The sequence below is a fragment of the Echinops telfairi genome, unplaced genomic scaffold (genome assembly GCF_000313985.2).
Source record: "Echinops telfairi isolate 266 unplaced genomic scaffold, ASM31398v2 ScPeMD7_655;HRSCAF=1070, whole genome shotgun sequence".
Classification (NCBI taxonomy): domain Eukaryota; kingdom Metazoa; phylum Chordata; class Mammalia; order Afrosoricida; family Tenrecidae; genus Echinops; species Echinops telfairi.
Genome location: NW_022104553.1, coordinates 22,534,300 through 22,547,599, shown reverse-complemented (window position 1 = coordinate 22,547,599; position 13,300 = coordinate 22,534,300). Strand labels below are relative to the sequence as shown.

At 56.4% G+C, this 13,300-nt stretch overlaps 2 protein-coding genes across 2 annotated transcripts in view; both read right to left on the bottom strand.

Moving 5' to 3' along the window:
* Nucleotides 1-257: 257 nt before the first annotated feature.
* Nucleotides 258-5,562, bottom strand: MAMSTR (MEF2 activating motif and SAP domain containing transcriptional regulator). The gene is made up of 10 exons (XM_045292823.1): nucleotides 5,488-5,562; nucleotides 4,895-4,973; nucleotides 3,901-3,939; nucleotides 3,204-3,280; nucleotides 2,609-2,793; nucleotides 2,163-2,277; nucleotides 1,836-2,030; nucleotides 1,340-1,507; nucleotides 1,192-1,246; nucleotides 258-792 (listed from the first exon to the last, which is right to left on the bottom strand). The coding sequence occupies exons 2-10, from the start codon at nucleotides 4,950-4,952 to the stop codon at nucleotides 506-508; spliced, it is 1,179 nt and encodes a 392-aa protein (XP_045148758.1). The 5' UTR covers nucleotides 4,953-4,973; nucleotides 5,488-5,562; the 3' UTR covers nucleotides 258-505.
* Nucleotides 5,563-6,556: 994 nt separating this feature from the next.
* The window catches only part of RASIP1 (Ras interacting protein 1), a 14,680-nt gene continuing 7,936 nt past the window's right edge, over nucleotides 6,557-13,300 (bottom strand). The window contains exons 4-11 of the mRNA XM_045292643.1: nucleotides 13,143-13,223; nucleotides 12,443-12,480; nucleotides 12,069-12,220; nucleotides 11,856-11,959; nucleotides 10,321-10,564; nucleotides 9,176-9,348; nucleotides 7,780-7,927; nucleotides 6,557-6,971 (exon numbers count right to left, since the gene is read on the bottom strand). Of these exons, the coding sequence (XP_045148578.1) occupies nucleotides 6,772-6,971; nucleotides 7,780-7,927; nucleotides 9,176-9,348; nucleotides 10,321-10,564; nucleotides 11,856-11,959; nucleotides 12,069-12,220; nucleotides 12,443-12,480; nucleotides 13,143-13,223 (1,140 nt within the window). The 3' untranslated portion in view covers nucleotides 6,557-6,771. The remainder of the gene's footprint in view (nucleotides 6,972-7,779; nucleotides 7,928-9,175; nucleotides 9,349-10,320; nucleotides 10,565-11,855; nucleotides 11,960-12,068; nucleotides 12,221-12,442; nucleotides 12,481-13,142; nucleotides 13,224-13,300) is intronic.

Here is a 13,300-nt window from a genome sequence, read left to right as displayed (position 1 = left end):
GCAACGGACTCAACAGTACCCAAAAACACACAACAGGGATCCCTTGGAAGAAAGGCCTGGCGATTTACCCCAGAGAAGTCACAGCCGAGCAGAGTTGGTTTCTGTACACGTGGGGCCTGCAGATTCAGGATGGATTCTGCCGTGCCCTCCAACACTGAAAACCCAGGGTGGGACCAGGACTCTGGCTCAATTACGTCCCCGCTTCCCTTCCAGGTCCCCAGACAACAGGCAGGGGGTGGGAATGAACACATCCGGGGTTCTGAAGAAAGTAGCAAGCACCTTATTTGCGCTGGTCAGCAGCCAAGAAACCCCCTACCCCACATCATCCATGAGGGGAGGCCATACGGAGGTCAGGCAAGCAAAGGTCACTCCAAGAAGTCTCAAGGGCTGCCTCTGATCCCGTGTTTGTGGTGCAAGCAGCTCCATCGCTTGACCCACTGGGAGTCTCTCCTCCCTGACCTCCCTACCCCCACCAGCTCTCAGTCTCTGAAGACCATGGCTGCCATCACCAGGGACCCTCCAGTAGGTCCCACAGCCTGGTCCCGCTGGAGTCAGAGAAGTCAGCTGAGAAGATGCTGGGAGCTGGGGGCCCACAGCCCAGTGGGGGACCCCCACTCAGAGCCTCCAGCCAGTCCAAGGGGTCCATGGGGCCCTTGGCAGCAGCAGGAGGTGGGGAGTTCGTGGGGGAGGGGAGTGAGGAAGAGAAGACAGATGAGAGGCCTTCAGAGTCCGGGGAGGGGGACAGCACGTCAAAGGAGCCCGGGAAGTCCAGAGGGATGGGGGGCAGCGGGTCTGTTGGGGAAGGAATGGAAAATGAGCTGAGGAGGCAGGGATGGTGCTCTCAAATCTACTCCCATGAGTCCAGAACCTCAGTCCTTTCCTCCCTCAGACCTAAAGTCTGAAAACTCTCTCTCTCCATTTCCTTCCTCAGACTTGGGGGTCCAAGCACTGACCACTTCACCCTCAGAGCTGGAGTCCAGCACCTCAGCCCTCGTCCCTCAGACCTAAGTCTGAGCGCCCCACCCCCACCACTACCAGTGCCCTCTCCTCCATCAGACCGGAGCCAAGTCGGAGCCCAATCCCCGAATCGAATCTCCTCCCTCCAACCTGAGTCCAGAACCCCCGCCGCCCCCAGCCGGCCGCCCGCACAGCCCCCCTCTTCCGCCCCAGAAGGAGGAGCCTGGTTCTTACCCTCAGGCTCCACCGCCTCCTCCAGGATGTCATCGATGTCCCGGTTCGGGAGCAGCTGCGGATGGACGGCAGAAGCCGCGTGAACCTGGGCTTCCGGCCGGATCCTGCCAGGGACCCCTCACCCCGCCTCGGCCCCGCTCCCTCTCACCTGCGCCCTCCGGATCGCCTCCTGCAGCTCCTCCTCCAGGGTCAGGGCCGCGGACGTCGGTGCGGAGGTGATCCGGGCTGAGGCCGGAGCCGGCGCTGCCACCAGGGTGTCCGGGGCTCGCGGCGGCGGCGGCGGCGGGGGCGGGCCGGACGCCGGACTGGCCTTGAACTAGATCCGCGGAGAGCGTGGGTTCTAGTAAGCCACGCCCACGGGGCACAAACCCACTGGCTTTCCCTGATAGCCACGCCCCTCGTGCGACCCCTCCCTCCCTGACCCGCCTTTGCCCGTACCCTCGCCTTTCATTGGCTTTGCTGCCCCTAGTACCCGCCCTCTTTGCTTGAACCACGCCCCCCGGCCACCACGGTTCCCCCCCCGGCTGCTAGACCACACCCCCGCCACTTCATTGGCTATTCGTTTTCCAATTACCCGCCTCATTACCATGTTCTCTCCTCATTGGTCCACACGAATACAACCCCGCCCCATGCCCTGCCCTCACCGAGGTCTGCCGCCGGGCTGCTCCTAGGGCCTTGGGCCTGAGGCGCGGCCACGGAGCCCGCGAGGGACTGTCCTCGCGCCTCGGCTTCCCCCGCTCGCGGGGCGGAGCGCCGCCGCGCATGCGCTCCAGGAGCATCGACTTGGTCCCTGACACCGGGAGGCCCCGCAGGCGGAGCTGCTGGCGGAGCTCGGAGACCTGGGGCGGGAAACGGGAAGAGGGGGGCTGATTGGGCTGGGAGGGGTCTTGGGAACCCACTCTTCGGACCTTGGAAAGGATGAAACTGGGGGACCCCCCCCCATTTCTTGAGCATTTACTCCTGAAACTCACCGTCAGCTCCTCTAGTTTGAGAGTCTGAAGTTCCAGCTTGTGGGGCGGGGGTGAGGGGCTGGGGGCCCCTGGCGGGGAAGGAGTCTGGGGAGTGGGCTTCATCCTGGCGACAGCCCTGAGAAGGAACAGTGAGTAGTAAAAACAGCTGGATCAAAGCTAGCTGTTCTGGGGACCAGGACCAGGGAGGCTCCCCAAAGATCCAGGGGGCCACCACGCAGATAGGGCCTGTGGACCCTGGGAGGACTCCCGCAACTGGTATGGGTGGGGTGGTGGTGGTGCTAGGACTCTTGGGGTGCTGAAGGACTTGACTCCTAAGGACCTGGGGCCTGGGCTTTGGGAGGTCTTCCGGAAGGGAGGAGCTGGGCTCCCAGACTCAGACCTGCTGAGGAAGGGAGGCTGGTGGGTTCCGGAAGGAAGGACAGAAGCAGAACGAGGGACAGACATACCTAGGATATGGTGGCTGTGCGTTTGTTCCATCCCACAGGGGTGGTCCTGGGGGTCCCGGAGCTGTCCCGTCAGTCTGGGGGTCTCCCCTAGACCCTTGCCTTGGCTCTGGGGGCATGTATTGGTGGTAGGTCAAGTGCCCGTTGGGCTTGGGCTCCTGCCAATGTGGGAAGATCTTAGGAAAGGTCTGTAAAAGTAGGTCAGAGGTCAGGGTATGCCCTTGGGCTCCACGCCCATCTTCAGGACCCGGAAACTCATGCAAAGCGTGGGGGCGGCTGAGGAAAATGAAACAAACAAACAAAACCATCAGTCAGTGCCATCTTAGAGGTCCTGCAGACAAAGCACCACTGCCCCCGTGGGTTTCCAAAGCTTGTCAGTCTTCCAAGGATCGGCCAGCCTCATCTTTCTCCAGGGGAGAAGCTGGTGGCTTAGGAACCATTGACCTTGAGGATAGGAGCCCCCAACTCATCATCTAACCCACTACACCACCAGTCTCCTCTGGGAAGGCTAGAGAGAAGAAAGGAGCCTATGTGCAGCAAGGAAGAGCTAGGATAGACCTTCAGGGGAACTTACCAGCATGCCCATCTCGAGACTCACCTTCTTTGGAGACCTCCACGGGGTGTATTCTAACTCAGGGAGCTGGACCCCAAGGCCGGAGAAGAAAGGGTCCGGGTCTGAGGGAGAGATCGGAGTCGGGCCCAGAACGGCCCCGGCCCCGGAGACTGGAGAGATGATGGAGTCTGAGAAGCCTGCAGGGGGAGAGCCAGGAGGGAGGAGCAGGGCTTTGCAGGGAGGAGGCCTCTGGAGGCCCCTGGGGCCCCCTGGTGCAGGAGGGCAGGCCCAGAGAGCTAAGCAGAGTCCCCAAGAAGTGGTGAGAAGCTAGGCGCTGCAAACCCCTGAATCTGAGAACCGACCAAGGGCCCGCAGACTTGTCTATGTTCTCAAGAAAAGCTGGGAGCATGTCTTTGGTTACCAAGGGGTGTGGGAGCCTAGGACCACAGATTTCTGGGATTTTTGCAAGGCCAGGGGTGGGGCCTGGAGTCCTCTGTCTTAGGAAGGCTAGGAACTGGCTGAGTGTGGAATCTGAAGAGGGGATGGGTACAGGCACCCCCTGTGGGGGAGCTAGGATAGGGTGGGGTAGGGGCGCCGAATTCCTGGGTTCCCAGCAAAGGACAGGATTGGATTTCTATATAGCTGGTGCTGCATGTGGGGACTGGACGGTGGAACTCCAGGGTTCCCTCCCCCCACAGAAGAGGTCAGCAGGCCCTCCCTTTCGCCCCCTCCCCCCACTTACTGGGCTCCTGATAGCGTCTGTGGATCCGCAGCTGGAGAACTGGGGAGGGAGGTGGAAGGTGGGAGGAGGAAGGCGGGAAGGGAGTACCCCAGGAGCCCGGGCTGTCAGGCAGGCGGGATCTGCAGTTGTTGGCGGGCCACGCGTGCCCAGCCCCCTAACACACACCCGGTGCAGGCGGGTGGGCGGGCAGCCCGCTCCCTTTCCTGGGCCTCCCGCCTGCTCCCTGCCAGCGAAGCGCCGCAGCCCAGGGCCTGGGCTGAGCTGGGGCCAGGAGCCAGCCAGCGTGCCGGCAGGCGTCCGCCCTGCCCCCAGCTCCACCTGCCCCTGGGGAGAGTGCCCACCCAGCCCGGGCACAATCGCCATCTTGGCAACCCTGGCCCTCCTTTTACGCGCGTACCTCGCTTAGCACGGGGCCACTCGCATCTCCCGTTTGCAAACCCACCCTGTAAACCTCCTTCTCCCTGAGCTCCCTTAATGTACATATTGCTGCTTTTGTGCACTGGCACCCTTGGGCGCCGGCTTCAGCTGGGTCTTGCACTATTTGCACACTCAGGATTCCTGGGAGCAAGGACTTTTCCTCATCACCCTTCTTGCTCTGTTTATCGCGGGCACACTCCTTTGCACACTCAAAAGCTGCCCCCCCCAGCACCCCTTCTCCAAGAAAGTCACTGCAGCTGCGGACCCTTGCCCACCCCCCCAAGTCCTGACTCAAGGCCTTCGACACTGACCAGCCTCGATTGCTAGTTGTCCTCTCCAAGGCAAGTCCCCACTGCCCCAATACTTTGTACACCTGTCTCTCTACTCTTCTACACATAAATACCCCCACCGCCATTATTCCAGCCATCCCCCCTCTCTCACTGACCCCCTCTTCTCTCCTTACTGCACAAGTAACCTTTAGCCCAGAAAACAGTGTCTCCCTGGTGACCTACTGTCCCCCCTCCCTGCAGCTGTGCACACTCCCGGGACCCTTTCCCCACACACAGAAGCCTCTCACCAGAACGGAACTTGGAGCGAATGATTTGGGAGCGCTGGGAGGAAGCCGCCAGGGTCATGGCCAAGGCCGTGGTGGGGGCCTGGAATGGGAGGGGGTAGTGGCAGAACCCCCAAGGGGGGGGCAGGATCAGTGAGGTCAGAGGCTGTCCCTGCGTGTGAACTTATAGGAAGACTAGCTGAGGGAGGTTAGAACTGGGGGGGGGGGGTCCTCTCTGGGACCTTAAACAGCTAGTTCCTGGAAATGGAGGGGCTGGAGGGTCAGGACTCTTGGATCTAAGAGATGAGGGGTTGAGGGCCTAGGTTCCCGGAGCTGAGGCTTGTGACTCCTGGGTCTTTGGGAGGAGAAAGCTGGGGCTTATAAGACTCCAGGGTCTGCGGGAGGAGGGGGCTAGGGCCTGGGTTCCTGAATTGTGAAGGAGAAGGGCTGGTCACTCATCATTCTCTGAAGGGTCTAGACTCAAAGATCCTTGCTCTAGAGGGGGGAAAGGGCTTGGCAGGTGTTGAAGGGCTCCTGTCACCTGCATCTCAGAAGGAAGCGGGAGCAGGGGTGGTGACAAAAAAGGTCTCCCCCCTGCACCCCCTAAGGCTTCTCACCAGGTAAGTTCGTCGCAGCGGTGCTGTGTGGCCGTCTGGGCTGGAGGCTGTCAGTTTCACACACACCCCTGCAGTCTGGGACCCCCTCCCCTTTCAGGGGCGTGCCGGCGCCCGGCCTCAGGCCTGTCTGGGAGCAGAGGAGAAGTAAGGGCAGGGCTGGGGCGGGGCGGGGCGGGGCCTGGGCGGATCCCAGGGTTCCAGGCCCTGCTCCGCTAGACCACCGGGCGGGGCCGGCTGGGCGGACTGACGGAAGCAGGTGCCCGCAGGGGGTTGCCGTGTGAGCTGCAGCGGCAGGTGGTCACGTCCCTGCCTGGCCGGCAGGTGCCACCTGTCGCCTGCTTTTTTCCTGACGCAGCAGTCAGAGTCAGGGGAGTGAAAAGTTCAAGTTGGAAACCCGGATTCCTAGGTCTAGGGAAGAAGGGAGTTGGGATTCCTGGGCTCTGGAGAGGATGGTGGGGAGGGCGCGGTTAGCCCCTCCACCCCCAATTCTGGGTGTGTGGAACAACGTGGCGAGGTTGAGACTGGGTCCGGGAGGAATCTGGGGTCTGGGGAACAGGGGTCTGCGATTCCTGGGGGAGAGGGGTAACACAAACTCGGATGTCTGGGTCGCAGAAGGAGGGGGAGGGGGGACCTAGACATCTCGATTTGAAGACGGACAGGATGGGGTCCTGGATCCTGGGTTTTGGAAAGGCCACCCGCGTGTGGCAGCAGGCACAAGATGACATGAAACATATAGCCAGGGAAAGGGCTGAATATGGGACAGAAGTCTAGGAGGGGGCTGGGGGTCCGGACTCCTGAGTGTGAGGGGGGGGGCTGGAATCTGAATTTGGGGAGTCGAAGGGGTTCCCAATGGCCAGGACCTAGGGCCTGGCATTTGGCACTGCAAAATGAGGGCTCTGATCTGAGCTGTGTGTGAGGCTCCTCCGCCCCCAGGTCGGATTACCAGCAGGAGGGCACGCTGAGGCCATGACTATAAATATGCCCTTGGTCTCAGCAGGGGCCCAGCACTCCAAGCAAGGGCTCGGAAAACCAACACTAGCGCCCCGAGTCTTAAAAAGCCAGGCATTGCCAATTACCACAGATATCTTTATTGCTTCTTGGCACCCACATTTCAAGCCCATTTCCCCACTGTCCCATCCTCCGCTGTTCCACAATTCAAACGCCTAGACTGCCACCCGGGGGGGGGAGAACTACAACTCCCAGAAACCTCTGCGCTCAGACGGGCTCCTGTGAGTTAAGAGCCGACGAAGTTTCAAGGTTCCCGCGCTCATTTGTTATTGGTTGTCAAGGAGGCGTGGCCACGGGAGGTCCGTGGCGATGATTGGCCGGCAGCTCCTGCTGCTCAAGGTCCCAGAGAAGTCGGCGGAGCCTGCATAGTTCTCGGTGCAGGGCGTCGTCGGTCACTGGCCCCGTGAGACGCAGGCGTGAGCTGCCCAGGGGCAGAATGAGGGGCGGGTGGGAGGAGAAGCTTTCGAAGATGTCCCCTGTGAGTCCGAGGAGAAGGGGGTTAAATTCTGAAAGCAGGCCTGGGGCAGCGCTGACGGGACGAACCAGGCCGCCTCCCACCCCCAGGAAGAGAAAACGTCTACACCAGCCACTCCCCCAGCAGAGCCTATTCTAACAGGCGTCTCAGAGTCAGGGAGCATGATGGGAGTTGTAGTACAGACAACGAAAGGTCACCGTTGTCGGGGAAACAAGCATTGCGTTTGGGTTCTTAGGTCTGCGAGGGGGAAATGGCTGGGAATAGGAACTTCGTCTGAAGGATTCATGGGAATGGAAAGTATAGGTCTGAATTAGGTGGAGATCCTGAGAACGGAGTTACGGTCTGCACACATTCTTCCTGGGGAAGGAAGAGGCTAGGAATCCAGGATCCTGCATCAGGAGGAGGATGCGACAGGGAAATGGGCTCCTAAGGACTCAAGTAAAGAAGAAAGCTTGGGAACTGTTCGCAATGGTTGATGTGTCACACACCCACCCCTGCCCCAGAGTGACGAACAACAAACATGGGTGAAGGGAGACAGTGGATGGTGTAAGATATGAAAATAATTTATCCATGGTGGGGGAGGAAGGGGTAAAAAGGAGGCGCTGATGCCCAGGGCTCGAGTAGAAAGAACATTTTTTGTTTGTTTTTTTTTTTGGAAAAGGTTTTGAAAACGATGATGGCCAGCATATGTACAAATGTGCTTGACACAATGGATGTATGGATTGTTGTAAGAGCTGTCAGAGCCCCCAATGGAATTAAAATTTTAAAAGAAGAAAGCGGACAGCTCTCGTGTCCCAGTTGCTCCTCACCTGTGTCCACAGCATCTCGCTCTGCAGGGGGTGGGTCCCAGGAAGGTGGTGGCCCACGCCCCGGACCCAGTTGGTAGTGACTGAGCAGGTGATGGAGCTGAGCAGGGGTCAAGGTGGGATGGTCAGTTCGTAGACTGCTCCATGAAGCCTGGGTGGGATGATCAGGAAAGAAGTCTAAGGTCACTATGGGGTGGCGAAGAAATCCTAAATGGAAGACCTCTATAAAGGAAATGGATGCAGGGGAGTAGACTTCTGCAGCCCCTTTTGGGTGCTGTGGGGCCTGGTTGTCCCTGACATAACTGAAGAATGCAGACTCAACAATTAAAAAACGGGGGAGAGACAAAGTTATGTGCTTCAGGTAAAATAAGGTACATGGAGTGGATGAGAGCACAGAAGAAACAAGATTGGATCCTGGTTGATATCATGGAATGATGTTTACACTGGGATTCATTATTCTCAATGGGGCTCCCTTTGAATACAAGACTTCTTTGAAATATTGAAAAGCCAGGCTGTTACTTTGAGGACTAAAGACCTGGCCCAAGCCATGGTCTTTTCAATCACCTCCTATGCCTATGAATGTTGGACACTGAATAAGGGAGACTGAAAAAGGATGAATGCATTTGAAGCATGGTGCTGGTGAAGCATACCGAAAGTACCATAGATGTCAAAGGCATCCACAAATCTGTCTTGGAAGAAGTACAGTCAGATTGCTCCTTAGAAGCAAGATGGCGAGACTTTGTCTCACCTACTTTGGACATGTTATCAGGAGAGACCAGTCCCTGGAAATGGACATCCTGCTTGACAACAATGGGTTCAACTATGGGTTCAAACATAACAACTGAGGGCACAGAACTAGGCAGTGCTTTGTTGTTGTACATAGAGTCAGTGAGAGTCTAAATTGATTCAATGACATCTAACAATAACAGCCTACTAGGGTTGTTCTGAAGATTCCAAAAGGACTCAGAATACCATTCTGTGCTTCATAAAGCCTTTGTACACCTTAATAAATAAGAATAAGAAAATAAAATCAAGTTACCTATCCTATTTGATCAGCTTTCCCTCCTCTGAGAAACTGCCTATTAGTAATGTACTTTGCAGGATGCATTAAAGTTCAATGAAATATGCTAACCACAGTGACATGTAGTTCCCGTTCAATGAAAGCTTGAACTACCACAAGACTTCCTGAGTCAGCATGTGGGGGGGCTCTGGAACTGTGTGTAAGATGTCCCACAGGGAATCAGACTCAGCCAAGTACTGCTTGTGCTGGGCTTCTTTCTAGCTGCCAAATCTCATGTCTAAGCTGGAGCTGGAGGTGATGTGGATTCGAAGGGTGGTTATACAGAAGATGGTTGGGGAATCAGATGTCAGGGGGCAGGTAGAGTTGACTGGGAGTCACCTTGAGCAGAGAGGTGCGGGGCACACAAAGCAAGTTCACAGCCATGGAGAGTTTCCTGAAAAATTCAGTGGCGATATCACCAAGGCCAGCCCCCTGCAGCCAGTCCAGGACAAGATCCAGGTTGGTTCTGATCTGAACAGCTCGTGACCACTGATAAAAAGGCCGACCTTGACCTGTTGAGGGAGGGGAGAAGGGACATGGATGGTGGTGGGAAACTGAAAACCAGGAAGACAGTATATGCGGGGCAAACTCGCAACCTTCCAAAATGTGGGAGGCTGGGGCTGCCCTGGAGGGGGAGCCTCACATTGGTAAGTTGGAGATAAGTTCCAGTCACTTGCTCCCAAGTAAAGGTCATTCCCCTCAATGTCCCCTTATAATAATGCCAAATGTAAGTGGCTGTTTGCAAACACAGGGTGGGCTCACTGTACTCTTGAAGGTCAACTGCGTGAAGGCTATCTGCCTGAAGGTTATCGGCCATCAAAAGCAATCAGATCCTATTGTCTGTCCCACTCCCTTCCGATAAGGATCATAGATGGTTCCCTTGGAGAAGAGCTCAAAGGTATCTAAGGTCAAGCCAACTCAGAGGATGACCAAGGCAAGGCTGCCATCTTGACTGTAGAGTCCACCCCTCTCGTTCCATATATCCCTTCCCGTCACATGTGTGCCTCTAGCACCTCCCCTTCCTATTGCGTGTACACCCCTAGCTCGGCCCCCTCCTGTTACACATATGCCTCTAATACAATCCCCTTCCTGTTACGTATGTGCTTACTGTGGCTTGCATGCCCCAGATTACATTAGCTCATGAGAGAACACATTACGCTCTCTGTTGAGACCTGGTTCCTGAAGCCATGGCAGAGGTGAGCACCCCAATACTTTTGTCTGTCTCCTAATTTTTTCCCTTCGATCACTCTCTCATTCTGGTTCCGGTCTCCAGTGGAAGAGGTGAGCTTTTACATGTCTTGTCTCACGCCTATTTACTCCTCATGGACACAACCGTCCCCTTGGACCCACTCGGTCCCCCAGAAATGGCACCAATCTCTCCTTTCCCATCTGCTCTCCCGAGTCTCTGAAGCCGTGGTGTGTCTGACATGGGACTTGGTGGCCCCTGTCTCTGTGTCCCTGCCCTCTCCCAGCCCGACCCTCACCTCGTTCCATGAGCGAGTTGAGAAGGGATGCATTAGAGAAGAAGAACAAGTAGCCAAAGGTCTGAGACACAAGGTCCGGGTGCAACTCGCACTGGCTGGTCAGTTCCAGGGCTGCCTGGAACACGCCCAGGGTAGGTTGCAGCCCTGGAGGCATGGCCCCGAGCTCAGCACCAGGTCCCGGCAACTCTGCTCCAGCTGAGAAAGGGTTACTGTCCAGGAGGGCAGGCAACGTGGAATACAGAGTCTGAGGAGACACAGAGGCGAGAACAAATGACTGGACCACAACTCCCAACAAGCTTCAGGGCAACAGTGCATAGAGAGAACAGACTTCTGGGAACTGGTAGTTCAGTCTATCTCCAGGGCTCAGGGGCTCCTGGAGTAAATCCCTACTTTCTAGGTGGGCTTCTAGCCCTGAGATGGTCTGATATGCCTCGAGTCTTAAGGCTTTCCCAGACATTTCCTGGGTATTTTAAAACCACTTCTGGTTGTGTGGAGGGCTCGTCCTTCAACTCAAGGAGGACAAAGGATCCTGGACAAAGAGGCCCTCTTCAGTCAAAGAAGTATTTATCCATGATTCCCAAAGGAGAGAAGAATAGAGATCAGGAAGTGCGGCTGGGGTGGCAGTCAGCCAGGGGAAAGTGAGATCAGGCCAAGGGCAGGAAATGAAGTCAGAGCCAGAGAAGGAAGAAAACCCCACTTGGCAAAGATGCACAGGAAGCGAAGCCGTGGAGGAAATCAGCTACAAGGGACACTTAGAGACGGTCTGTTCCCAAAAGTCCCCCTTTAATTTCCGAGAATCCCAAGAAGGAATACTAGGGTCAAGGACGACGGTCCAGGATGGTGGTCAGGAGGTAGGGTCTGCAGGTGGATCCTATGACCAGAGAAAGGTCAATGTCTCAGAAGGGGTTATGAAGCAAAGGAATAGCTCCCACAACGAGGTCTGCAAACACAAGAAGTAAGGTCTGATCAAAGAGAGCCTAAAGGGAGTGAGTTTTAAGCTGGACTGCTAACCACAAGGTCACCAGTTTAAAACCACCAGGCATTCTGAGGGAGAAAGTTGAGGCTTTCTAACCTTATAAAGAAAACCTTTCATTGAAATGGTGCAAGATGAAATTGTCTACTCCACAGCCTTAGAAACCCTATATAGGGTCACTATGAGTCAGAAAAAACTTGAAGGTAGTTTTTAGTCCAATGGGTTTTAGTTGAAATGACAGTAGGTATTTGATCAATATTTACAACATATCAGTGACTGGAGAGTGGATTGAGAAAATAGGAATTTGAGAACGTGATGCTGATGCCCCCCTGGTGAGGGGTAATGATTGCAGAGATGGGAGGGGCAACCAGAAAGGCAGAAGTGCTGTAAGCTCACACAGGAAGTGATGTCAGAAGAGCAACCTGCAGGGAGGAAACCAGGAAGTGATGTCATAGAAGCGGGAAGTATTACTGGTCAAAGAGGAAGGAACCTGAGTGCAGCAGGATACAGTTGGAACCGGAAGTGATGTCATGTCAGACAGGAAGTAAAGGGCAAGGCCCACCTTGGTGAGGTAGTAGACAGACTGCTGGAAGGTACACATGATGACCTCATCCAGGAGGGCCATGGCCTCATCACATAATTCCAAGTCATTGCAGAGCTGTGGGTCTGAGGGAGCACAGGGCTGGCAGTTAGAGGCAGAGAACTCAGGACTAGAAAGCTAGAGCCCACACTCCCAGGGTAGAGGTGTTAGCAGGAGGCCTGAGTCCAGTCTCACCCTCCTGATCGGCCTCCTTCTCCATCTCCAGCACCTTCTCCTGCACAAAGCTCAGAAGCTCCGTGGTGTTGGCCATCCACAACATGAGCGGCCTCAGCTCCACAGACACAGCCTCGGGGGTCAGGGGCACCTCAGGGACCCCTTCAGGGTAGCTGAGGAGGAACAAAGGGAACTGTGGTCCATGACCAATCCCCACTCCAGTCTCCAAACCCCAAGATCTGAGTCTCAGTTGAAAAAGAAGAGCAGCCTCCACTTTACAGTTCAAACTCTGCGTCTTGCTGGTGAACAAAGTTTTGGACGGTGGCATACATGAAGTAAACCCAGAAGTGAATGCAAATCCAGAACCCCACCCCCTTTCTCCCCGAATTTCTTACTTCTCTGGCTGACGGTCTCCAATTTCCTTAATCTTTTCCTGGGGAACAGGAAGAGCAGAATTAAGATCAAGTGGGAATGGGGGGTGGGGGTGGGGGTCGCGTAAGGATTTTTTCCACGGGTCTTTTTTTCCCCCCCTCACTCTTCCCACAAAACAGACCCTACCTCTGAAATGACAGAATGTTCTCGAGCCTCTTTCTTACCCTTTAAAAGTGGAGTTTCTTCAGAAACTCTGCAACTTCTCACTAGGCCCTAACTTGACCACCAGTACCTTTCCCCATGCACAGAACAGTTTCTCCTGGTCCCTTCCACCTGTGGGTCTACTGATCATTCTCCCCGCTTTCTAGAATGGTCTCGCCCACTAAGGCACCCACTGAAGAGTCACAACTGACTCTAGGGCAGGGAGTTGCAAGGTTCAAGTGAAGAGCCAATGGGCTGCCAGTCTCACGTCTCCTAATTGGTTCCTTCCAATCCCATGGCGCTCCCCTTCCAACCTCGCAGAACGGTTTCTTCCCCTACCTGCGCGCACGCGCTCTCCCCCCTATTTTTGAGCAAAGTGGGACAGTCCTCAACTCGCAGCATCCCACGGGGCCGCCCCAAGGCTTCTCTTCCCACCCAGCTAAGAGGTCAGGGCTGGACGTCGGGAGGAGAGGTGGGGGAGGACCCGGGGTGCGGCTGGGCGGGCCCTTGGGGGGCGCTCACCCAGACAGCCTCCTTGATGAGTCGGGCCAGGAGGCCCAGCAGGCGCGGCAGGTGGCCCAGCTCCAGCTCCCGAGCGGAATGCTGCACGCACATGGCCAGCAGCGTGGCCGGCCCGAGAGGGGGCAGCTCCCCGGCGCCGGCGGCCGCGGCGCGCACGA